The 27,640-nt window shown below is 40.3% G+C and overlaps 1 protein-coding gene across 7 annotated transcripts in view; it reads right to left on the bottom strand.

The window, feature by feature from the left end:
• FMN1 (formin 1) overlaps positions 1–27,640 on the bottom strand; it is a 445,431-nt gene that overhangs the window by 148,315 nt on the left and 269,476 nt on the right. For all 7 annotated transcript variants that reach the window (XR_012373582.1, XR_012373583.1, XR_012373584.1 and 4 more), the window contains 3 exons: positions 21,483–21,570; positions 6,267–6,328; positions 4,282–4,370 (listed from right to left, as the gene is read on the bottom strand). Coding sequence is in view for 2 of the 7 variants with exons in the window: in XM_073876758.1 (XP_073732859.1) it covers positions 4,282–4,370; positions 6,267–6,328; positions 21,483–21,570 (239 nt within the window). In the remaining 5 variants the exon portion in view is untranslated. The remainder of the gene's footprint in view (positions 1–4,281; positions 4,371–6,266; positions 6,329–21,482; positions 21,571–27,640) is intronic.

Here is a 27,640-nt window from a genome sequence, read left to right as displayed (position 1 = left end):
ATCACAAAGGAAAAAAAAAAAAAAGACAGCTGAAAAAGATCCACCATGGCAGCATTCCTTACCTGGCAATATCAATTCAACAATTATAAAATGTTGGCACACTTAAGGAACTCCAAGGGTCTGTGTTCTATTATTGACAGCAAAGCCATTTTTATTTCTCTTATTATTTTCATGGGTTTCTATGATGGCATATAAATGTATGGTGTATAAGTCACTTTAGGAACAGAAAGTCAATGCAATTATACTGAACCACAACGAGTTATCTCCTGCTATGCAAATAGGAGATTAAACCCAAATAAAAGCACTACCTTTAGCGTATGAAAATAAATACATAATGAACTCCCTTTATCATGCAGCATTCTCTAAGGGTCTATTTCACACAGGCAAAGTTAAGTGAAGGCTGGAGGCAAATGTCTGCAGAGATATGACAAAATATTTCTTCCTGAAGGGAGACGACTACTATTTCTTGCTCCCTGAATTAGATAATAGTCTATAATAGAGATCCTCTTCTACAGATATTTGTTTACTTTTCCACATCAGCTTACCTAGGAAGACAGAGTTCACAGCTCAGTGTGTGGAACAAAGCAGGCACTCATTAAGTGGACATCAATCTTAAAAACTATGGTAAAACAAATTTTTAAAGCTAAAGGTGAGTACTAACCTACACACAGAAGCTCACTGTCAGCAACTGGGCCCTGGTGCCCTTTGCAAAATTAAGTTGGAAGAGCTACATACTTTCCAGGCCAACCACCAGAAGAGGGGGCACAAACTAAAATGGGCAGAAAGAGTTGGGCATGAATTTAGAGAAGGAGAGAATCCACTAACAGCTATTAAATTCATTTTGGGGCTGAAATGATGATTACCTGATATTTCTGAAAGTCTCGGTCAGCACATAACATCATTACTTTGACATTTTGCAATCTCTCACCAAGAGTGCTTTTCCATAGGAGCAAAGCTGAACCCTTCTTTCCATACCCAAAGAAGTTTCCTTAGCTTATACTCCGTGCCTCTTTTACTTTGTTTTAAGGGAGACTTGGGTTTTAATAAGATTCTAATTACCAGCTTTAAAAAAAAAAAAAAAAAAAGCTTATCCTACATCCAGGTCATAATCTTTTTTCTTTTCTTTCCTCTTCCTTTTTTTTTTTTTTTTTTAAAGTAAAACTCTACGCCCGATGTGGGGCTTGAACTCAAGAACCTGAGATCAAGAGTCGCCTGCTGTACTGACTGAGCCAGCCAGGTGCCCCCCTTCTTCTTCTTCTTCTTTTTTTTTCCATGACACTGAGATGAAGGAAGGAATGCCCATAAAAGTAAACATACCTTTGTTTTGAAGTTCTGTAACTCTGATTATTATGAAAACCATGTGATGGGATATAAAAGTGGAAACCCACAGGAATTCTGAGTTAAGATGAGGTTGTGTCCTCAATCTAGGCTACAAAAAGCATGTGTTTGGCCTAATGAAACCCGCTAGAGCCTCCCCTCCCCTCACCACCATCCCAAGGCAGAATGCAAAGAGTTGAGGGCCATCCTTGGAGGGAGTGGCTCTCAGACAGCCCGGGCCCGAGTAGATGACACCTCTATGGGAAATGGCATTCTCAATCTGGCACTGGGCTGCAAGAAAGCTGATGAGGTGAGGGATGGGACCACCCTCTCCATGCTATGATTTATAGGACTGGACATCACAGGGATCTTAGGAAATCACAATGTTGAAACTATAAATGATTCATATTTTCCAGTATGTAAAACATGCTTATAGTCAACTAACTTGGAGCCGATGGCAAGCAAGTTGCCAGGAAATCGGACTCTGGCTAAAATCAAACAAATGCTGCACTATGCAGGAGGTCAAGGGCAAAGGTGAAATGCACTCAGGCTTGAAGCCCCAACCTCTGTGTACCTCACCCTCCAGCAACTGAGCCTGAGCACATCACCTCACTGGGACAACACGACGGTCCTCTTTGCTGTTAGTGATAGCTTAGTACCTTTGGGAAGCCATCGCCATGACGATTTTCAAACTTTGAAAATGCTCCCTTATCCAGGTCATCCCGTAGAGAAAGCAGGAATCATAAATTTATCTGTTAATTACCTGCCACCATTATTCTGTGTCCTGGCAATCAGTCTTCAAAAATAATGCTAGAAAGACATAAACCCAAAAGGAAAAGGGGAACACTTCCAGTAACAGAAACCCACTCTTCATTTCACGGGGTCAGCCACTCCCAGGGCATGGAGAAGGAGGTGGCAAATTATAGCCCACGGGCCAAATTCAGTTCCTCACTCATTTCTGGATGGCCCACCAACTAAGAATGGTTTTTGTATTTTTAAATGAGTGAAAAAGAATCAATAGAAAGATAACATTTTATGATGTCTACATAAATAACATTCAAATTTCAGGGTCCCTAAATAAAATTCCACTGATACACAGTCATGTCCATTTGTTTACATGTTGTCTATGGTTTACGTACTTCCAACAAAGCCTAAAATACTCTATGATCTCTTACATGAAAGGTATGTGAGCTCTAGGCTGAGAGATCATTGCTCAGTGTAGCATAGCCAGCACAACCCAAATGCTTGATATGCCCTATTGTCCCTGTTAAGGACTGAATGTTTATGCTCCCCCAAAATTTGTATGTTGAAGTCCTAACCCTCAATGTGATGGTTTAAGGGGGCTGGGCCTTTGGGAGGGAATTAAGTCATGAGCCTTGAGCCCTTATGAGTGAAGTTAGTGCCCTTAGGAGAAGAGACATGAGAGCTTGCTTCCTTCTCTTTGCCTTCTGTCATGTGAGGATACCAAGAAAAGTTGGCAGTCTGCCTGGAAGAGGGTTCTCACCAAGACCAAACCATAATGGCACCCCAATCTCAGACTTCCAATCTCTAGAACTATGAGAGATAAATCTCTGTTGTTTCTAAGTCACCCTGCTTGGGGTACTTTGTTATAGCCACCAAGCTAACTAAGACAGTCTTCAAATACTCCCCATGGCCTTGTCGGTGTCTAAATATCCCAGGATGAGTCACTTCATGTTCAGTTGTTAGCACCTTAGTGGGAATTAATTTATTATTAGGAAACATGACCTGGGAGTGGACCACAGGACTGGTCAGGGGCAGGAACTGGTAGGGAGGGTAGCTCAAACTGATGGGCCAGAAGGGCAGCAGAACCCCCTTTGCACTGATTCACAAGATTCCTAGCCTTCGTGAACTAACTTGGGGCAGGGTGGGGGTGGGGTAGAGAGTGGTTCCTGGCCTCTGTTCCATGTGAGAACAATTCATCTAAGGTTCCCAAAATTATCACAAAGGCTTGCCAATAACTGAGTAAACCTAGAAATCCCCCACCCAGTCATTTTGTCCAGGCAATCCAAGGGGAGTGGGGCATTCTAGTGGACCCAAGGGCAAGCCATGAAAGTTTCAATACAAGCCACGGAAACTTAGATGTCTCTAGGGCTCACTTGTTGCCCTAAACCTGACTTCTTAGTTTCTGCTGTGTTTTCTATCCCCTGCCTCATCTCCAGACTGAGGGGAGTGGCCTGAACTGGACATGAATGAAGCATTCAAGGTGGTGACAGGCAAAGGATCCCTCTCTCCACTCTAGACCCATTCCACATCCTCAGTCCTGGGCCATGAAAATGTAGTTGGGGTCCAGGGGCTACAGAGTCCCATACACTTATCTGTGGTGTGCAGACCCCAAGAGCCCAGCCAAGGCAAGAGCCACTCTGTTCCTCATCAGAGGTCTAGGTTTTCAAAGGCCATGGCTCGACAGCCCAAACCGTAGCGCAAACAACTCTAGACGGAGAGAAAAATGAGCAGATGTGAAAAGGATGAAAAGGTCACCTGTCAATTGGGCAGAGCAGGTGGAGGGATTTGGGAGAAAGCCGGCAAGTTCAGGCTACGTTTACTGGATACATTTAGGAAAACCAATTTGAATTCTGTGAGTCTGCCATTGTCTTTTTAACTGCATCAGCAGAACCTTAAACAGAGCAATGCTTTCCTTCCTCAGTTACCCTTTTGGCTAGAATGTTTAGTCTAGGAGGAATTAACAAGCTGCTAGAACGAGAAAGGGGAATCATGAGGGGTGGGGAGAGAGGTTCAGACATATCAGATCCAGCAGCACAAATCCCCGGGCTGCCTTTCCTGGAAGCCAGGTCATTCGGCTGCGCGCAGGAGGTCACAGGAATGACGGTGCTGTGACTTAGCTCACTGCACAGTTTAGGTGCGATTACTCAGAGCGGGGAGGCAGGGAGACAGAGGTCGTGCTTGTTCTTTTGGCCTAACGGAGAAGTGTTCAAGCGTCCTTACTGCTCAGGTTTATCCAGCAGCTTCAATTCTTCTTCTTTGGATGTCTCGTAATACTTCCTTATTTTAACCAGTTCATCCTCTTGTGCTCTCTGGGTCGAGACAGGAATCAAACAAAGCACACAAAAAATGAACAATGAAAATCTGTCTAAAGCAATGTGTCTCCAAGTGTGGTCTCTGCACCAGCAGCATTGGCATCACCCACCTGTTTCTAGTTAGAAATGCAGATGATTGGCTCTAACCCGGTCATAAGAAGCTGGGGCAGGGGGTGCGGGGCAACAAGCCCTCCAGGAGATTCTGACGCATGCTAACATTGGAGAACCACTGGCTAAAGCAAACGGTCATAACAAGAGACTGTAGGGGGATCCAGAAGTCAGGACGTTGGATTGCCACCTTTGAAGCCCCGTCTCTTCCCATGCAAGCAGGTTATCAATCCACTGTCCTTAGCATTTGTTTCCTGACCCTTAGAACAGCCCCTCTAACTTATGTATGCTCCTGACTTTTTCATTTCTAGTCTCCACCTTTTCTTTTTCTGAATTTGGTAAACACTCATCTGCACTGCTTCTTTTGGCATTTAGTTACCTCATTTTCTCAATGTACCCAGCTAATGAGTACGGCCCCCGTGCACAGTCCTGAGCTCACGGGAACAACAAAAAGCACCTAGAAGGCACTCTGCCTTTTACAAAGTCCTTCAATATCAATTACTGTATCTTCGTATTTCAGATGATCCTACCAAGGCTCATACTGAATATTGGATAAAGGGCCTGACTCAGAATCTCTTTCTCTCATCACACCACGCTGCCCTCCAGGTACTCCACAAATGTACTGTTAGCTCCCAATGGCCTGGTATTTGTGCACCTTCCTGTCTATTAACAAAAGCTTTACTGATGGAACGTGAGAAGTTCCCACCCAGTTGTACTAAACAGCTCCTGATATATATAAAGAATGTGAAAATGTGTAGGGAAGTAGCAATCCCACAAGGTTGGATTATTGCACTCTGGAAATTTTCTATAAGGGACTTAAGGTCCCAGGAGATGTAGCATTGAAATGAATCATTTTTTTTTTTTTTTAACTTGCTGACCGGAGAATACTATAGAGCTCCAGGCAGCTCCCAGGGAAATACTCCTACTTCAATAAAGAGAATCTGGTTCACTCTGTTTTCAAATCCTAACAGTCAATGAATCAGAAATGTTAAAAACCATGGGAATTTAAACTCTCCTGTGTCATCCTCTCAAGAGAGCCTGCCAATTCTGCTGGTTATTCCACATATAGCCTAAATTTAAAGACCACATATGTGTACAGCGCTGTGTATTTTCAAAATATATTGCTACTGCTGCCTATATTGAATTCTGTTTAATACAAAAATCACATAGAGCCCTTTATAATTCCCCATTGTACTGATGATCAAACAGACTTAAGGAATTTAACTGGTCCAAAGTTACTCAGCAGTCAACAGCAGAGTGGGACCTCAAATCTAAAATTATCTGACTCTAAAGCCAAAGCACACACCTACCATCTTATACTACTTCCCACATTCAATGTCATGAGCTCATCTGATTTGAAAGTAATCATCCAAGCTGGTATTAGTATTCCCATTCCCGAGGAAGCACTGGTGTACACCAACAGTAAGCTGGTAGTTTAGCTTCACTCACTCTGACAGTAAGCCGCAGGGCTGGGTTCCACGGCCTAGAAAGGGTCTCTACCTTGAACCACCCTCCCACGCAGGCGTGCAAAGAGACCACAGTGGGGTCAGAACTCAGTGCTTTTCTCACATTTGCTCTCATTTGAATGTATGTGTATAGAAAATATACCTTAATCTCTCCCATGCTATATCAAAATCCTCACGGCCAAAGAAGTGAATGGCTTAACAATTGGGGGAGGGGAGCAGAAGGAGTCACATATAACCATCTTTTAGATCTTAACATTTTTTTTATTAGTGAAGATATAAAAATCTGAAAACTCTGCCTCTGTATGTCTTTGATACTTACATTTTCATATAAGGCTGCCAGAGTCTCCAGATCAACCACAGAGTCATCCACATTGAAAATGGCTGCCAAGCACCCAAAAAGAGAGAGGGAAAAAAAAGATAAGAGGTTTAATTAGACTCCCCTACACTAATGAGCTAGCCACACTCCATGTCTAGCTTCCAGGCAATATAACACTGCACTTCTTTACACAAGTTGTATCTTTCAGCCTGTTCTTGCTCCCTTTCCTTTTGCGCCAGGGGGGCTCCGATGAAAGAAACCAAAATGGTTCCTATCACTGGCCTGAGCCTTGGCCCTGCCTGGTTTAATTCCTCAAGTTCTGTGTCCTTTCTGCAGTTTAATTTCGGCTCCACAGGAGAAGGGTTTGTGCTTTAAAACTAAATCAGTTTGTAGGTTTGAAGCACAATTTTAAATCTTTCTTCCCGGCTGGTAATTGAAGAGATTTAGTACCTAATGTACCAGAACTGACTCTTGCCCATTACCAGGAAGAGAGAAAAAAAGACAATGTTGGCAAATTAAATGAATTCAGGCATGTGATTTTAGGCACCTTTCCATGGCCTCTGCAAACATCTTGTTTGGATTAAAAAGACAAGAAAGAGCAATAATTGCATCAATGGCAAATTAAGATTATGGAAACCTCCCATGAGTTAGTCTTAAGGCAAGTTCTCATTCCCATGGTTTTATTAGGATTCTACTTGTTGTTCTGTATCTTTAAGTCATTTAGCTGTTCACTAATATGAGTATGATTTCACCTAGGGAGATTCCTTCTCATATATACTGGGATACAAACATTGAGATTGTAAAGCCTTAATGGATTTGGCAATCAAAGTGTTTGAAATAGGCAGCTCCACATCTTTAAATAATTATTCAAAACTAATAAGGTTTGTTCTCTCAACCCCACCTCCCTTCTCTGACTTTACATTGTGAAATTAACCAGCACGCTAGTAAATTTTCTCCGTGGCAGGCTAATTAATTTTATTAAACCAACCAGTGATATTTAGAATGCCCTAAAATTTTGCTCGTCAACCATTATTCTGTTCATTGCCATTACACCATGGTTTTTGGAGAAGGTAGGGATCAAGGTAAAGGGCAGTTTCCTTTCAAATTGTTTTGCACCTTCTGTAGTTGAATCGTAAGGACCCCCTTATACAATTTTAACAAAGTTAATTAACTGAGCTAAGATCATGTAACTTCACAGAACACCGAGAAATGTACTTAAAATTCCTTCGCAGGCCACCTTCTCTAACTTAGGGTTAATCAGCAAGCTATTCTTAGATATAAGAGAGTGGGGGAAAGAAGAGGTTAACATGCTAGTGACAAAGTCAGCTCAGATTCCACTAAGACAAAGGGAAATCACATTTCTAAAAAGTCCAATCTGAAACCACAAAAGAAAAATGGAGCTCGAGGAAAGAATGAAAGAATTTACCCTCCGAGGATGGTTATTTTGTATGTGGAGACCATATGAATTCGCAAATTTACTAGAAAGACCATGAATTTCTGTATGTCTGGTGCTTTAAAAAAAAAAAATAGCCAGGAACAATGCCTCATTTATGTCAATTCCAATATTCTCCTACAAAAACTGGCCAACAGGAATGCAGTAAGAAAAGGTAAAGTTCTACAAACAGTTCCTCAGACAAGTTCTGTCCTAAATTAATCCTACGTTGTAGGTACTCTATCTGAACTGCAAGCTTAGATGTAACGGAGTTATCTTAACCAATGAGAAACAGAATGACCTGTGGGTTGTTTTTCTCATGAGTAAATGTTTGGTTTTTAAAAGTTAATCAGTCTGGGTCCCAGATACATGGTTTGACAGGTAGTATGGTCAGCCAATTCTTCTCCAGTGTGCTAGGCAGCAGCAAGGAAACATCTAGAGGATGGGACTGGAGAACAAATATGGGGCTCTGGAGACATTGATTCATTCATTCACCCAGCACTGAACTAAATATTTGTTGAATGTGTATTAAGGAGTAGAAACTGTTCTAAAATTTTGATTATATAAATCAAAAGTGTGTGAGAAGTCCAAAACACTTAATCTCATGAAATTTATACTCTAGCCAAGGAGACAGAAAATAAACAAGTAAATGATTTCAGATAATATACAGCGAAGAAAGTAAAGAAATGAGCAGCATTAGATAGGATGGGTGATGAAGGCTTCTTTGAGGAGGCAACATTTAAGCTAAGAGCTGAAGAGGTCAGTTCTGTAAATGTCTGGGAGAAGAACTTTCCAGGGAGAGGTAACTGAGCAAGGAAGTTTCTTTTTCTGGTGAAGGAATAAGCTTAAGGTACAGAAAAAGACCAAGACTACTGTCACAGAAGGATCAAAACTTACACACTATGTGATCCTGGCCAAGCCTCAGCACATCCATAAAAACATGGGTCTAATATCACGTGCTAAAAATATCAAATGAGGGAATATGTATGCTTGGCATAGCACCTAGACCATGGTATGAACTCAAAATGGTACCAATGAACGATGACTATTATGATTTCAAATATACACATGGTTAATGTGTTTTAATGCTTGTTAATGCCTTATCTCCTTTAACATCTGGAAAGAATTAGAGAAAGCAGGCTACAGAGTAGTTTGTGCTATAAATGAAACTTGCAGAATTCAGGAGTGTTTCAGATAGGAGTCGTTGCTATTAAACCCATTTGGTCCTTCACAAAACCCTGCTTGAAGCACAACCTCAGGAAGCATTATTAATAGTCAAGGTATATACACAAATAGTTGTAATTACAGAAAATAATGCCTCAAATGTCTTAAGAGAAATACAAGGTACCTTTGGGTCCATTCAGAAAGTCAACCTCATCTGCATCTCCAACTTCCATCTTTCCTACCAATCTACCATTCATAGTACCAACGTTATTTTTCTAAACCACGGGTCTCAACATTTTACTTTGATGTTTGCAATACCTCTTATGTCTTTCCTTTAAATAGCAGGTAAAGTCCAAATGCCTTGGCCTGATGTTTAAGCCCAGTCCTTTCTGGCCCCAAACTACACTTCCAATCTCATCTCCTACCCCCTGCACTTCTCCCAGATACCTTGTGCTCCAGCCTCTTGGGGCAACATAACCATGACTTCTTCCCTTCCTACGCCTCCTCACCCCCGGAAAGGCCTAGGGGAGAGGTTTCCTGCCCTGGAAGGAACTCCTTGACCTTCAGATTCTTACATCCTCATTCTTTTCCTCTTCCGTGGCCCTGCATGTGTATTTTACACAAGGGAAGAGAGTCTAATAAAGGACCCGTACTACGGTATGTAGCAGAACAGTTTCCCTCCTCTGTCGGACCGCAAAAATCCTGTAATCATGGATCATTTATATGCATCTTGATGACCCCAGCACCCGGCCATGGCACCTGGGGTGTGACAGCGATAAAAGTGTGTGGATGGGATAGAGGCTACAGGAATCCCCCCAAATGGAGTCCTCCTGTTGGGTATCAGGAAAAGTTTTTTGATAAAGAGAGCACGGGGTCTTGAAAAAGAAAACAGAAACTTTAAAAAGGGATAGGATTTTGGCAGGTGAAAATGTCTTATGAGAGGTATATCTGAATTAGGGTAATTTGCTCAGCCCCATTAGTCCCTGGTTAAAAAAAAAAAAAAAATCAAGGTTTAGTTGATTCATCCACACACTCAGTATAGATACACTGCTTGCCCTAAATAGTCCATAGTAAAAACTGATTAAGTTTCACAAGTAAATTTTCTCATTTTCAAAGAAAGAATGAGGAGAATAGCTTTCCTTTCATTCTTAACCTCCAGAAATGTTTTAAACAGCACTATCACCTTAGGTAGAAAGGTTACGAGTAAAAATTCACCGGTTATATTGCTTCAGGCAAACTCGTGAAATACCCATTTATTAATTACCATTAATTACGCCAAATTTATTCCGAGCAAGGACAATCTGTAAATTTATAACAAATGCCAGTGAACACCAACAGGAAGGATGTGAGACGTTTCAAATGGAAGAAGCAGATGCAGACAGGCTCGTGGAAGGTGCAGGCAATGGCAGGTAGTTCACGTTTGGCTTGAGGAGAGCATTAATTCTACTTTGGAGCCAAAGACTGGTGAATTCTGAACGCCATGATGAGGAGCCTGTAACGCGCTCCCTATCCAGCAGGGAGGCACTGAGCAGCTAGGAGCAGCAGAGTGAACTGAACAGAGTTATATTCCACAGGACATGTCGAAATTTGGAAAAACTGGTTTTAAGCACCTATTCTGGTGAGCAAGTGGTAGCAAATGCTGTGGATAGAAGGCACGGGACAGAGAAGCAGGACACGAGAGAGCTACAGAGTGGTATCACTAACTAGCTACGGGATTGAAGAAAGTAGAGTTAAAACCACCTCAGGGTTTGGGGCGCCTGGGTGGCTCAGTCAGTTAAGCATCTGCCTTCGGCTCAGGTCATGGTCCCAGGGTCTTGGGATCGAGCCCTGCATCGGGCTCCCTGCTTGGCAGAGAGCCTGCTTCTCTCTCTCCCTCTGCTGTTCCCCCTGCTTGTGCTTTCTCTGTCAAATAAATAAATAAAATCTTAAAAAAAAAAAAAAAAACCCACAAAAAACCAGAGGCTTTGCATCTAGATTTGGAGGAAGAGCTTTGCGCCACCCCCAGAAATAGGCAGAGGGCCTTAAGAGCTGGATAGGCCTGTTGATCTTACACCAAGGACCTGGAGGGAGGAACAGGAGAGAGGAAAACTACTCGTGAAGGAAGAATTAGATAGACTAATTTAGGGTCAATGTCAAGTATTCCACTGAGGTTTTCCCTCTTCCATGTAAAGATCTTAAAAACACAAATAAAAAAGGAAAATAAAATTCAGAGGTAGAAGAAGCATTATGAAGAGATATCCTGGTTGAGCCCAGGAGCTTAAGGAAATTATTAGAATTCTCTTATTTCTCTTCTACAGAGTAGCCAAGGAAGGTTAGATTACCGGTCAAAGTTCTACAAAGTAAAACGGCAGAGTTACTAGTACTCCTAGGAGAGCTGTTTTGCGTGGACATAATTCTGCCTCCTATTCCCCAAGAACACTTTAGGTTCCTACATAGGGTTGGAATCAATACCTGATAATTCTGTTCCCCAAATACTGGTATGATGTATTAGAGAATCGATTCTTAAAGGCTCTTATCATCAAACTTAGAAGCCTTATGTGAACCCATTTAATTAGTTAACCGTACAATAGAGAAAGAAACCAGTCATAGATTAAATTATTTTTGGAGTTGCCTGGGATTGGGTAGCTCCCTTCATTTTATACTTTAAAAAAACACTGTCTTTCTTGCTCTGTCACACACACACACACACACACACACACACACACACACACACACACCCCACACAACTTTTATCTTATAAGCTGGATAAGCAAATACCAGCCTACACAATTCTACAGCATGCCTCGAAGCCCTGATACAGTAGTTCCAAGCCATGCTAGCTTTTGTTCCCATCTGTCTAGGACTCATTATACCAACACTCCTGCAGATGGTGTCAGAAAGGTGAAGTGTCAAATCCACAAAGGGGAGACCCCAACAACTCACTGCTACTGCAATATCAATCATTGCTGGTGGTTTTTACTTTTATCTCCCTCTCTCCTTAGTTATCCCCACTCACACTGTCAGTTCGGTTAGAATATTTCACCTACACCTCACAATATGTCGAAAGGAAATAGACACACGCTGTGAAAAGCTGGTAATTTTATTGGGTTCCTTTACCTTTAAAAATCTGTTACTTGGTCAAGTCTGGTTTCTGGGCCCCCCTTTTTTTTTGCAGGGAAATTGAGGCAAACATTTTTATGTGGTCCTCTGGTGCCTGCTCTGTACTCCAAGAATTACATACACAAGGATCATTAGAGTAGAGTTTTGCCCATTAAGATATAATAACCGTCAGCAGGGACAAAAAGCAGATCAGTATCACAGATTGAAACTACCAGGCGCACATAAAAACTACGTGCCTGCTTCAGGCACATGCACGGGGTCAGGGTCTCACACGATAGGTAAATTCCCTCTCCGGGTCGGAGGCAGCTTTTCACAGGACCAGGGTAAGGAGAGAGAACATGCCAGAATTCTCTCAGCCCTCCAGCCATTTTTAACCCTGAACGCTTTTCTATCCCTGAGTGCGCCATTTCCAAATAAACCAAAAATGACTGTGCTTGCTGTCCAATGGGCTTCTAATTGGTAAGAAACAAGCAATTACTTAAAGGAGCTGATCTTTTCGACCAAAGGAGGACCTTTGGGCAAGAAGGAAAGGCACACTCCTTGGTCTGTTAGATGAGCCAAAGTCAATCTGGCTGTCCAAGGTGTGACCTCTCTACAGCCCAGTTTATGCCTCCTTGCATTTCCTTCAATAAGTAGTTGGCATGAACATCTTGCACAAAGTGGGTGTTTAATAATTGTTTGCAAATGGACTAGATTTATTCTCAGCCCGTGAAAGCAAAGATTAATAGGATTATTTGACTCTATTAGTAGAGATTATTTTCTTAACAATGTTAACTTCCAAATGGCCAATGTGAAACTTGGCTGTTTTGCCCAAATGACTGATATTCTTAGGGCTTGCTAAATGATTCAACTTGTAAGGGAAAGAGAATGAAATGGGGACCGTATCAAAGAAGGCTTTGGGCTTTTAAAACTCTCAGGTAACCTACCCCTCAACACTCCCACAGAGCAACTACCTTGACCTCTACCAAGGAAAAGGCAAGGATGTGGGGTCAAGGAACGAGGCAGTGGTAGAATCTGAGAGCTGAGGAAAGGTACAACAGGAACATTTCCCCACAGGCTTACCTCATAACAACAAGGCTGTCACGGAGAGGGATGACCAAATTCATGATAAAACTGGGCACAAGGTGGAAAGAAGGGGGCCTGGCAGGGAGAAGGGTGGAGGGGGGAGAACTTGCCTCCACTGAGTGCTCTGGAACTAGGTCTCTTCGCCATTGTCAATGGGCCTTCCGTTTCCCTACGAGCCACTACGCCCTGCCTCTAGCACCAGGCACACCTGTGCAGACAGAGGTTCACACAAAGCCTAGCTCTCTACACCTATCCACATGAAATGCTAAGGACACCAATTATTAAAGCAGCTTAAAATAATCTCTGTCTACTACACCAGACCGTGGGTATAGTAGGCAGACGTTACTGGGGATGAATACTTAATAAATTAATTTCTGCATTTATTGGGGGCTTCCTGTGTTGTTCTAAGTATTTTACATTTAATTGTGGGAGATGGGTGCTATTGCTGTCCCTAGTTTTACAGATGATGAAACTAATCCATGAAGTCACACAGCCTGATTTCCCAAGCTCAGCTCCATAATTTAATTTACTGGACTATGATTGCACTTATATTTTTTTAAGATTTATTTATTTATTATTGGAGAGAGAGGGGGGAGAATGTGCACATGCATGTGAGTGGGGGGAGGGGCAGAGGGAGAGAATCTCAAGCAGACTCCCTGTTGAGTGTGGAGCCCAATGCCCAGGGCTGGATCCCAGGACCCACGAGATCATGACCTGAGCAGAAACCAAGAGTTGGGCGCTCAATCGACTGAGCCACCCAGGCGCCCCTGATTGCACTTCTTTTATCCTTTGTAAGTGTTGGGCTATAAATAATCACTCCACCTAAAATCCTCACCCTCTTAAAAAAACAAACAAAAAAATCAGTGAACCAGCTACCCACAATAGCCTATATTGACACTTGTCTCTAAATGGCATTGCATGCTTTTTACATTCATCAGCAGCCTCCTACTGGGAACTATATATAGCCCACGCTACAAAAATTGCATTTGTATATTACAGACATCCATAACCTCACCATTATTTATCACTTAAACTTAATTCATTTCTAATATGCTATCTCAATATGCATAATAAAACAATCCTCCCAACTTTAATCTTTGTCAGCTATTTGCAGTTATTCAAAATAATCAGTATTGCAGTTAAAATCATAGCAAAAAGAATTTCTAAAAAATAGAAATGTGGAAACTGAAAAGGCATTGTCTTAAAAGAAAATGTAAATATAGGTTATCTGGGTGGCTCAGTCAGTTGGGCATCTGCCTTCTGTTCAGGTCATGACCCTGGGGGTCCTGGGATCGAGCCCCTCATCGGGCTCCCTGCTCAGCGGGGAGTCTGCTTCTCCCTCCCCTTCTGTCTGATGCTCCCCCTCCCTTGTGCTCTCTCTCTGCCAAATAAATAAAATCTCAAAAAAAAGAAAATGTAAATATAAAAAGAAAATAAACTCTAGAGTAATATAAAGTCTAATTTTCTTGAAAAGATATGAATAAGTGCAATTTTATACTGCATGCCAGAGCAGACTAAAAAGGGAAGCAAAGGCATGGAGCATGAAGAAACACAAACAAAAGTTGCCTCCAGACCCATAAAGAACAAGAACTATCAAGGGACCGTATGTACAGTCTTCCCTACATTGCCAAACGCCTGCTAGTGCGGCATGTTAGTTGGTACAGACCTTAATTCGGGCTTTGATGGAAATGGGAGGCAAGTGTAGATGACACAGTGAGCAGGAACTGGCTGGAAGGTGGAAGAAACAACAGTCCCAAAAGGGATACTTATCTAATCTGTTCCAAACACTCACAGTCGCTCAATCTTATAAAGCAAAACTCCCAATTCTCATCCAAGTGCAGGCATTACTATGCATGCCTCAAGGTGCCCACGGTGCCATTTTACAGGTGCAATTAAAATTGTGCATGGTTCAAACCTCAAAGAAGGGCACAGGCAGAGAATTGCCAAAACCTCGCCTCCGTCATCCCCCCTATTCTCTGTAGGGCAGTGGAATGAGAAACAGTTTGGGTTAAGCTGCTTCTGTTCTTCTATTAGTTCTGGTTCTTTTAAGCCAAAATTACATTCCAGGCAGATTGGATGGTCTCAGCAGTTGCCTGAAGGTAAAGTACAAAGAATTGCCACCCTGTGCTTTCTGGACTCAGCTCGGTGAGTGAAGGAATGTACCGTGGCTCAGAAAGAGGTGGGTGGGAACCCTGCCGCTCGGGTGTTTTAGACTCAGGAGGAGGAAGGAAAAGGTAAAAAGGGAAGGGAAGGATCGGAGCTATTGTTTTGATTCATCGAGCCATCTTTTTTAAAAATTGCGCTCTCTCAGTATTTAATAAACTGACTGACCCTGGCACCTTCATTCAGTAGGTCCGAAGGTAAGGAGCACATGTCCTCTTTGTAAATTCCTTACATGGCATCCTCACTTGCTCTTTTGCTTTCAACATCCTCCGATTTTGGGGTGCCCAAATAAATGAAGTTTTCTGATTCTAAAATCTGGTTTTAACTAAACTAAACTTGACAAAATAAACAAGTTGGCTTCCAAAGATTCCTGCAGGGAAACCCCAGAAGACAATCCATCTACAATAAGAAAATGGCAGAGCAGACACTTTGACTGCCAGTTCAAGTTCTCCATCAGCCGTGGAAGGAGTTAAAGAGCAAGGATAGTTGAATCGGATTTGCCAAGACACTGATCTCCACAAATTATAAGAGAATTTATCAAGGGGCTATTTGAAATGTGGATTTAGATACACTATTGTTAATAGTGATTTGCACCCTATTGATATATTGAGCTGTGAGACATTAGCCAATGAGAACCCAAAGCCATCAAAATTAAAATTAGCAAGACATTTAAAAATAATATTAGTCTCACTTGAGTTCATATTTTGGCATGTGTTTTATAATGTGAATATTAGTTCTGTCACACGTTTACGTGATATACATGTTTCAGAGAACACAGCTTGAGAAGCAGGTCCCGAATCTTTTTACTGGTAGGGGTGCACCATAAAAATTTCAGAGACCACATGCCTTCAGTATAGAGTCTTCCAGGCTAGACTTAGAACGTTCCTCAGGAAAATCCTAGACGATTCATGGTGCATTTCAGAGGCCTGGTAAAATTCATTCTGTTTTAGCCACCTGGCATTAGCCTTGACAGCGATGTCTAGAAATTATTAGGTAAAAGGGAGCAAAGTCGAGGGAACATTCTGATCTTCCCAGCACATAACTAACTAGCATCCTCTCACATTTTGATCTGAGATTCCTAAACAGAAAGATAGTCTTTGATGCAACCGAACTCCCAAACTGAGATTCTGGGCTGGTAGGAACTAAGCTGAAAAATGTTTTATTTTGATGTTAGATTAAATATTATAAATACAAATTGTGAGTGTACGGGAAATTCCAAATGAATGCCAGGAGGTTTCTGGCACCTCGTCTGTTGCAAGGCATACGGAGGTTTATGTCAAGAACAGTCAACAGCAATTTTCCATCTCCCCTGGGAAAAGAATGAGAGGAAATCACTAACGTGGAATGAAAACACTAATTTGCAATCATGTAGGCAGTCTCTGTGTCCAAGGATGCCAAAATGCTTTTAAATACAAGTCATCAAGTTTAGCAGATGGAAAGCCAGCAAGAAGTAAATCACTTATTCAGAGTCTCTCCTGGACCAAATACAAGTGCTGTGGGGATTATGGTCAGTCTCCTGAAACCATTCTTCCCCCACAACCAAGGTCCTGCCGTGAGTCATGCAGTGCTTTAAACTTCGGTCCATTTAGGGACTTGGCTTTCTTCTACAAGATATCCGGCATCATCTTGGGTAGAGAGAAACAGATACCTTTGTGGCGATGTTCTGTCTCCAACAGAGCCCTACCTACTTCGTATCAGGCTAGACTTTTCAGATGCTCATTGAACACGTTAGCTTCATATCTCCAGTCGTTTCAGATTCAAATCATCTAAAACAGAATTGATCTTCCTGCTTTTACCTGTGCTTTTTCTCCTACTTTTCTGTTTATGTTTTGGTACCATTCATTATTGCATTCTTGTTGAAGCCAGAAATCCAAGGTGCATAAAGACTTCTTCTCCATCACTGCTTGCCTTTGATGTGGCTAAATGGAGGAATTCTCTCTCCAAATAGCCCTTGTATATGGTCTCCCCTATATTTCTATAGACACAGCCTTAGTTCTGGCCTTCACCATTTATTATCTCAATCATCACAATCCCTTTCTAACAGATTTATCCACCTTTGGTATGATTTCTGTTTCTCCATTCAACAGACCCTTGAAGATCATCACCCAGGTGCCAGGCACATTGCAAGGTACTAGTGACACAGGCACTGAGCAATCTCCCTCTTGGAACTTATACTCTGGTGATGGGTGTAAATGGAAACATAAGCAGAGGAACAAATGAAGTATTAAGTGTTGGGGAGAATAGAAGAGAATTGACTTAGGGTAGCTTACATTCAGGAGGGTCTCTGAGGTGTCCTCTGTGCCAAAACCTAGCAAAGAAAAGGAGCTCACTCTAGTGGGGTAGAATAGCATTTCAAACAGAGGGAATGTGAAATGCTGCTCACAAAGTGCTACACTTTCATAGACACAGGAAAAGAAAAGAACTTGGCCTTTTTAAGGAGTCAAGGAGGACTGCTGTGGTTAGCGTTCAGGGAGACAGGAAGCAAGCACGACCAAGTGAAGTCGGAGGTACCGGCTGGGACCAGAGGACACAAGGTCTTGGAGGCCTGTCTTCCACAGCCTGAGAGGTATTCTGTACTCGGACTTGGATCACAGCATTGACACTCTTAAATCGTGTCTCCCAGTTACTGATAATGTCCAAAGTTTGTATGATGTTCAGGGCCCTTCCTGGTCTGGATGCCACTTGCCTTCTAGCCCCAGGCCCTGAAACAGCCCGCAGTCATGCGTCATCTATACATCCTAGCAGAGCTCCTCTTCACATGCCTTCTGTCTTGCATGTGATGACCACTGTTTCATCTTCTAAGACTCATCTTAAGTTTCACAGGAGGAGTCAAGATACGCCTCTCTGTTATTTCAAGGGCAACTCTACTGTCGCCTTGGAGGCTGTTTTTGTATGTCTCTCCCACCATCCTGCGCACTCCTGAGAATGTGAGAGTCTGGATCTTACGTGTTGGGGTGGTCATGGTGCCTGATACAGAACTGGCATTCAATCTATGTTTCCTGAGGGAGGGAAGGCAGGAAGGCAGGAGGAAAGGAAGAAAGTTTTGCCCAAATGCACTGGAGTGGGACACATGACATTCTGATTCCATCTATTCTAAGGTTCAGTCTATTTTTTTAAATCAAATTAAATTTTAAAGAAAAAACGAGTGGCTTTTATATGTGATATGTTAGCCCGATTAGTTGTAAACAAGGTTTAATTATCAGAGAAATTCTTAGAAAAAAAAAACACAACAGGACATAAAGGAGCAAACTTGTTACCCGTAAGACCTGGAGGTACAGAGCTTCAAAATTCCACTTCTTGAATAGACATCATAGGCAGTGTCTCGTGGACAAGAGAAAAGTGACCACCTTTACAAAGGAGGATGGCAAGATTACTTTTTAAGAGTTGAACCAAGAAAAAAGTGGATTATCCAGCTATGGGAGGTAACATATGTGAATGGACATACCCAAAGCTTTTATCAAGGTGACCACACTGTCATCTCAGCAAGGGGGAAAAGAGCATCAACAAATACAGTGAGAGGAGAGGCAAGTGATAGGGATGCAACGATGAACCGATGTGGTAGTTTCATCATGACAAAGGAAAATTCTTTTCCCTCAGTGACTATGCTTGCTTTCTGGTTTATACATCAGCTCCTTGTGAGTTCGGGAAATGCAAGTCAGTGCGTCTGTCTTTGGGCACTGACAATGACGACCGTATGACCACAGGCTGAAGAACAGCCTCGGCACTGGGGTCATTTCACCAGGGCTGATGTGCTGTGTGACCTTGCCTGGCTCCCAGCTGGCCAGCCCCAGGTGGGGCTCACTGCAGCCCCTCTCACATCCAAACAAACACGTGCTCTGGGCCAACAGCAGCACAGGGAGTCCTTTCATCAGGATGACAATACAAGGCCAAGTGCATTCCATTCACGACCAGACATAGGCTCAGCACGAAATGTAACTGACACAGCTTGGGCTCCTAAGTGACCTTCGGATGCCAGTGTCAGTCACATGATTCTAAAGCAAAATTAAGCTTGGGTTCTATTCATCTGGAATGCATTACTAAATGAAGACATGGAATAGAGGTGACTTTTTTTTTTTTTTTTTTTTTTAGAACTTAGGAGCCAACTCTGTGGTGGGGACCGGAAGTGCTTGGAACAGGAGAAAGAACTAAAATGGTGCCCACGAGTCCAAGAAAGCTGCGATGTTATGACATTTCCAACGCTGACATGTAAATTCCCTACAGCTTCATGTAAGCACATTCTTGTCTAGAGGAGAGTACTGGAAAAGGTGTGGGGGAACTAATCTCTCAGCTCACTCACAGTGAACATTCGCTCCAATGAGGCCGGGGTGCTATGGGAAGGAGGTTTATAGTCCGGAGTTGGTAACTGGAATACCACACGGCTGGAAGGACTTATGTCACACGGCAGCCTGATACACTACAGTGCGATGTGCCCAAAAAGAACTGAATCGAGTCTCAGGTGCTGCCTCCATTATGAAGACTCATATCCACAGTGCTGTACATCATGGTGATGAAATCAGGCATACCTGGTTTCCACCAAACTTTGGAGGAGTGGTGTTGCTTAGGATACCACTCTGTCGCTAGAGCTGGAGAATTCCTTTCCAAACTCAGACTACATCAAAAAAGCTCATCTCTTTGACAAAAGACGATCAGCTTTCCTGCTGATATATCTGTTTCATTTCTTTCAATTTTCCTTTCCTGTGTCACGTCACAGTTCCCTGGTTTGAATTTACCAGAAACTCAATTTTTCTAGAAAATCTAGCTCCTAAAAATCACTGAAGAATCCCTTTCTCATATTTTGATGGTGAATCCCTTTAGCTGCCCCTGCCCAAATTCAAATCCCCTGCTGCAACATCTTTTGAGGTTTAATATTCATCCTTAAATATTTAGTTCCACTTAATTAAGCTAAAGTATTATAAATAGCTTGTTTGCATCCTCTGTGACCATCAGCTAATTCAGAATATCTTTAGTTTTATGGGGAGTTTTTTTATGTTTGCAATAAAGCAAAATTTTAAACCGTTAGTGTGTATATCTCGGTATCTTTTGGTTCAGGACCTCTGCAAGTCTTCTGCTGTGTACCTGGGTAAAACAACCTTGAGGCAAAACAGAGTAAAAACCTGAAGGGCAATGAGGTCTGAGAGAGTCTCCACTGTTAAGCCCATGCTGAATTCGACTGAAACCATCCACGGGAGATTGTATCACTACTCAGAAAATATCAATGACATGTCAAAATAAAGATTTATATTTAATTGGTTACTGAGAAAGGGGAGTATTGTTCTCATGCAAGACACAGATTTCAAAAAGGTAAGATGGTTTTTGATCTCTTTTTCTAGAGACTAAGAAAAATATATGTAAGTAAAATCTCCTTTTTTTTAAATGTTGTATTTCAAACTGAGCCAAAGATAATCAAATTGAAATAGCATCATTTGAAAAAAAGAAGGGATTAAGGAACAATGACATAACCAAGTAGACGAAGAAGCAAAGTGTTTCACCACAGAAGTATTCCAGCTAATGAAGAAGAAATGATGGAGTTGGTGTATCATTATTTTGCAAACTTCTAATGAAATAATGAATCTAGGCAAAGATCTTTAGTGTCCACTAACAACATAAAGAAACAAATAGATATTATGTATTTCTTGATACAATATGCAATAGCATTTATGAAGTACTCTTCCCCTACTGGGATCAAGTCTGTAGATCAAACTGTTTACATAATAAATGAAAACATGGCAATGCAATCAGAAAATCTAAAATGTGGGAAACTCCACAGGACAAATGACCTGGTGTCTTAAAAAAATTAATTACAAAGGAAAAAAAGAAATAAGATGGAGTACAGAAACTTCTAGATTAAAAGAAAACTGAGAGACACCCAACAAAGGCAATGCATGAAAGTTGTCTGGATCTTCAAACTAATTATAAACAAATGAATGAATTAGTGAATGTACAATCAGGGAAATTAGAACTATGTATATGATAATACTGAAAAATTATTGTAAATGTTTTTAAATGCATGACAACTGCTCTGGAATTATGCTTGAAAAAGCATCCTTAACTTTTTATCAGTGTCCTGACATTTTTAACAGATGAATTATAAAATGTCTAGGATTTGCTTTAAAATAGTCTAGCTGGTGAGGGAGGGTATTTCAGATGAAACAAGAGTGGATTGGTGGTTTTGTAGCTGGATATTGGGTACATGGGATTTATTATGGCATTCTAATCATTTATATGCTTGAAATTTCATGATAAAATGTTGCAAAATGTTAAAGTTGGAAAAAAAAAAAGTGATGGAGAAGACTTACCCTGCTGGATATCCTTCATTTCTAAATGCAAACTAGATATCAAGATTCCCACAGTTTGAGATCGTTTTCCATCCAATAACTTGATGATCTGGAATTTAAAAATAAAATCAATACAAGCTCAAATGACCATACAACCTTTCAGAAGCATATCAAAAGCATTAAGATTTTTAGATACTCTGATGAACTAAACTGATGCTACAGTCACTCTATTTTACTGGTACTTTAATTTGAAAGTGACTTATCTAAAACTATAGATATTTTAGAAAATAAAGGAAAAACACCACCCCAAACTCTGCCCATCTAATACAAGCACTAAAATCTTTATGTACTGTATTCCGATCTTTTTATTCAAACACTTATTAACTCTAATTGCAACATATGTACATTTTATATCCAACTTTTCCACTTATCATTGGCACATTTCCGTATTGCTACTTCTTAGATCACTTCAGAGCCTCCAGTCTTTTTGGCTGTGTCATCTGCCCAGTGGTTTAGGGGAAAGATCAGCGTGACCTCAACTCAGCTGTCTACCAGTGATGCAGCCTTGGAAAAGGCCAATTTCTTCATCATGGAGTAGGGCTGACTATATTTAATCGGTACATTTATTCTAAAAATTACAGGACATAATATATGTAAAGCGCTCGTATAATATATTCTTAACACAGATTATTTAAGTAAAATTTTCTTGTCTTAGAGAATTGAGTGGCTTCATATTTGTGCTATTTTTAATATAAACAATAAAATACTTTGTACATTAAGCCTTAATTTTAACTGCTTAAAATTGTTCTTTTATAATAATATAGATACGTCAAAACTTTACAGTCTTCTTATAAACTCCAAATACCTCATTGCCAATTATGGAAAGAGAGCTCTTCATAGTTTTGGTTTCTCTAAACCTAGTAAGCCAAATTAGTTCCTTCTAACACATCACACAGTGGTCACTAAGGGGGAAAAAAAATGATCTTTTCTCTCATGTGACACAGCTACAAAAATCAATAGGGCATGCACACAGAATATCACCAAATCTTAAGTATTTTAATGCATTTGCTGGGTAAAATACAAATGAAACTAAACAGCTATGTTTCTCCTTCCACCTAGGTACTTATAAACTCACCAAAATATACTGAAGATACAGTTAGACAGTAATTTGCATTTATATTGGTTTAGTAAAATTTAGTAAAATGCATTTATATTGGTACTAAACTAGCTGAGTTGCTTGCTGGTTGAACAATAAGGAATAACGGAGTTTGCTCCAAGATTGTCTAATTACCAATCTATCAGTCAATCCTGAATCAGTTATAGCCTGCCCTTTATCTTTCCTTTCCCTGCTCAGAATGGCTACTTTTATATAACTATTAAACCTAAAATATAGTAAATACCAAGCTTTTATCAAGATAAAAGGAAATCTGATTTTTTAGTCCAATGTGTTTAATAATTTCAACATTAGTCTTAAAGATTCTTGAGGAAGACAGAATTTCAAGAGTTTTTGAAAGAAATAAGAAGGTAGGTGCTTGGTCTTTTAATTTTTTTTATATGAAAGCAAAAGAGAAAGAGATTATCTATAATCAAATAGTTTCTTTAAAAATGCAATTTCTGGCTTTTTCTTAGATTGAGAACACAAATTTAAAATGAAATGATTTTTAAAAAGTCCAATACAAAATTAAGAAAAACCACATAAGTTTCATGGAAATATTCATTCGTTCATTCATTCATTCAACAAATACCCGCTGTAACTCTTTTATGTGCCTGGCACCACTTTGGACTCTTGAGGATACAGAGGTGACCCAGACAGATCAAGTCTTTGCTTGCCCTTGTGAAGTCTGTGGAGCTTAGTTACCTAAGAAAACCACTTTGGCTTTGTTTTTCTTTCTCAAGACTGCTTTGGCTATTTGAGGTCTTTCATGGTTTCATACACATTTTAGGATTATTTGTTCTATTTCTTTGAAAAAAATGACATTGGAACTTTGATAGGGATTGCACTGAACCTGTACACTGCTTTGGGTAGTACAGATATTTTGACAATATTAATTCTTCCAATCCATAAGCACAGAGTATATTTCCATTTAATTGTGCCTTTCTGGAGCGCCTGGGTGGCTCAGTCGTTAAGCGTCTGCCTTTGGCTCAGGTCATGGTCCCAGGGTCCTGGGATCGAGCCCCGCGTCGGGCTCCCTGCTCAGCGGGAAGCCTGCTTCTCCCTCTCCCACGCCCCCTGCTTGTTCCCTCTCTTGCTGTGTCTCTCTCTGTCAAATACATAAATAAAATCTTTAAAAAAAAAATTGTGCCTTTCTTTTATCCGTGTCTTAAACTTTTCAGTATACAGGTCTGTCTCCTACCTCCTTATTTAAACGTATTCCTAGATACTTTATTCTTTTTGATACAACTGTAAATGGTATTATTTTCTTAATTTCTGGGATCATTTACTGCTAGTATATAGAAATCTCAACAGATTTTTCTCTATTTCATAACCTGAAACTTCACTGAATCCATTTATTAGTTCTAACAGTTTTGAGGTAGAGTCTTTAGGGTTTTCCATATATAAATCAAGGTTATCTGTAAATAGTGACAGTTTTACTTCTTCCTTGCCATTCTGGATGCCTTTTATTTCTTTTTCTTGACTAATTTCTCTGGATAGTTCTTCCAGTACTATGTTGAATAAAAGTGGCAAGAGAGGACATCCTTGTCTTTTTTTTTTTTAAAGATTTTATTTATTTATTCATGAGAGACAGAGAGAGAGAGAGAGAGAGAGAGAGAGAGAGAGAGAGGCAGAGGGAGAAACAGGCTCCCCACTGAGCAGGGAGCCCGATGCGGGACTTGATCCCAGGACCCTGGGACCATGACCTGAGCCGAAGGCAGACGCTCAACCATCTGAGCCACCCAGGCGCCCCCATCCTTGTCTTGATCCTGATCTTAGAGGAAAAGCTTTCAGCTTTTCAGCCTTGAGTATGATGTTAGTGGTGGGCTTGTCATATGTGGCCTTTATTATGTTGAGGTATGGTCCTTTTTTACCCATTTTGTTGATAGTTTTTATCATATATGGTTGTTGAATTTTGTCAAATGTTTTCTCTGCATCTATTGAGATGATGACTTTTATCTTTCACTTTGTTAATAAGATGTATTGCATTGACTGATTTATAGATATTGAACTACCCTTGCATCCCTAGAATAAATCCCACTTGATCATGATATCTGATCCTTTTAATGTATTGTTGAATTTGGTTTGCTAATATTTTATCAAGGATTTTTGCATCTATGTTCATCAGAGATATTGGGCTGCAGTTTTCTTTTTCTGGTGGTGCCCATGTCTGGTTTCAGTATCAGGGTAATGCTGGGCTTATAAAATGAGTTTGGAAGCATTCCTTCCTCTAATTTTTTGGAAGTTAGAGAAGGATAGGTATTAAATCTTCTTTGAATGTTTGGTAGAATTCACAGTGATGTCATATGGTCTTGGCTTTTGTTTGTTGGCAGGTTTTTGATTACTCATTGAATCTCCTTACTAGTAATCAGTCTATTCAGATTTACTATGATTCAGTCTTAGGAGGTTGGGTTTCTAGTGATTTTTCAATTTCATCTAGAATGTCCAACTTGTTGGCATATAGTTGTTCAAAGTAATCTCTTATATTCCTTTGTATTTCTGTGGTATCAATTGTAACTTCTTTTCTATTTTTAATTTTACTTACTTGAAACTTCTCTCTTTTTTTCTTGGTGAGTCTAGCTAAAGATTTGTCAATTTTATTTATCTTTTCAAAGAACCAGCCTTTAATTTCATTGATCTTTTCTATTGTCTCTTTAGTCTCTGTTTCATTTATTTCTACTCTGGTCTTTGTTATTTTGTTCTTTCTACTAACTTTAGACTTTGTTCTTTTTCTAGTTCCTTCAGGTATGAATTTTGATTATTTGAGATTTTTCTTGTTTCTTAAGGTAGGTCTGTATCCTTATGAAATTTCCCCTTAGAACTACTTTTGCTGCATCCTATCGATTTTGGTATGTTTCTATTCCTATTTTCATTTGTCTCAAGGTATTCTTTTTTTTTAAGATTTTTTAATTTACTCATTTGAGACACACACACACACACACACACACACACACACACACACACACACAGAGCATGAGGAGGGCAGAGAGGCAGAGGGAGAGGGAGAAGCAGACTCCTCGCTGAGCCAGGAACCTGACACAGGACTCAATCCCATGGGATCATGACCTGAGCTGAAGGCAGATGCTTAACCAACTGAGCCACCCAGGTGCCCCTCAAAGTATTCTTTTATTTCTCCTTTGATTTCTTTGTTGACCCAGAGGTTATTCAGCAGCATGTTGTTTAATCTCCACTTATTTGTGATTTTTCCACTTTTCCTCTTATAATTGATTTCTAGTTTCATACTCTTATAGTCACAAAAGATGCTTGATATGATTTCAATCATCTTAAATTTATTGAGACTTGTTTTATGGCCTAACATGTGGTCTACTTTGGAGAATGTTCCATGTGCACTTGAAAAAACTATATATTCTATTATTTTTGGACGGAATGTTCTATGTATATCTGTAAAGTCCATCTGGTCTAATATGTCATTTAAAGCCAATGTTACCTTATTCCAGCAATTTTACTACTAGGTATTTATCTGAAGAAAACAAAAACACTAACTTGAAAAGATATATACATCCCATTTTCATTGCAGCATTATTTATAATAGCCAAGATATGGAAACAACCCAAGTGCCCATTGGTGGATGTACAGATGAAGATGTGGTCTATATATACAATGGAATACTACTCATCCATAAAAAAGAATGAAATCTTGCCATGAGCAACAACATGGATGGATTTGGGGGGGTATTATGCTAAGTGAAATAAGCCAGACAGAGAAAGACAAACATCATATGAGTTCACTTATATGTGGAATCTAAAAAACAAAACAAAACTCATCATAAAAAAAAAACAACTCATCGATACAGAGAACAGGATGGTATTTGCTAGAGTGGAGGAAGGTTGGAGGAAGACAAAAATGGATGAAGGATGTCAAGAGATATAAACTTCCAATTATAAAATAAATAAGCCATGGTAACATAATGTACAACATGGTAACCATAGTCAATAATGCTATAGTACATATTTGAAAGTTTTGAAGACAGCAAATCCTGTAAGTTCTCATCACAAGAAAAAAAATGTTTTGTAAGTTTGTATGTTGATAGTAACTACGCTTATTGTGGTAATCATTTTGCAGTGTGTACAAATATTGAATAATTACACTGTACACCTAAAACAAGTGTTATCTATCAATTATACCTCCATAAAAATCACTTTGGTAAATTGCTGAAAAGAACCAAAAAGGCAATTAAAACATTACCTGAACTGACTGCAAAGAAAATTCAAAAGAAGAAAGGCTTTGGAAATTGACTAGATTTATTCTTAAATGTCCAGAATAGTTATTGATGAAACCTTGGTCATGACATACACACTGACATCAAGGAGACAGGCATGGAAATCAAATTTATGACAAGATCACAAATGGGGAGCACCAATTTCTTCAAACATTCACCAAGCTATCCAGGTAGGGTTCTCAAAACTATGAATAACACATTCTACCTACAGGAAAGACAAAGTTTAAATGGAAGTTCTTCTAATAGCTAATTAAAAGAAGGCAAGAGAAGAACAAATAATCCAATCAAGAAATGGGCAGAAGACACGAACAGACATTTTTCCAAAGAAGACATCCAAATGGCCAACAGGCACATGAAAAAGTGCTCAACATCGTTCGGCATCAGGAAAATCCAAATCAAAACCTCCATGAAATACCACCTCACACCAGTCAGAATGGCTAAAATTAATAAGTCAGGAAATGACAGATGTTGGCGGGGATGCGGAGAAAGGGGAACCCCCCTACACTGTTGGTGGGAATGCAAGCTAGTGCAACCCCTCTGGAAAACAGTATGGAGGTTCCTCAAACAGTTGAAAATAGAGCTACCGTACGATCTAGCAATTGCACTACTGGGTATTTACCTCAAAGATACAAATGTAGGGATCCGAAGGGGTACGTGCACCCCAATGTTTATAGCAGCAATGTCCACAATAGCCAAACTGTGGAAAGAGCCAAGATGTCCATCGACAGATGAATGGATCAAGAAGATGTGGTATATATACACAATGGAATATTATGCAGCCATCAA

The sequence above is a fragment of the Callorhinus ursinus genome, unplaced genomic scaffold (genome assembly GCF_003265705.2).
Source record: "Callorhinus ursinus isolate GAN/ISIS: 27379988/994484 unplaced genomic scaffold, GSC_fseal_2.0 scaffold25, whole genome shotgun sequence".
Lineage (NCBI taxonomy): Eukaryota > Metazoa > Chordata > Mammalia > Carnivora > Otariidae > Callorhinus > Callorhinus ursinus.
Note: the sequence above shows the minus strand (reverse complement) of the source record. Positions and strands in the feature narration are given on the sequence as shown.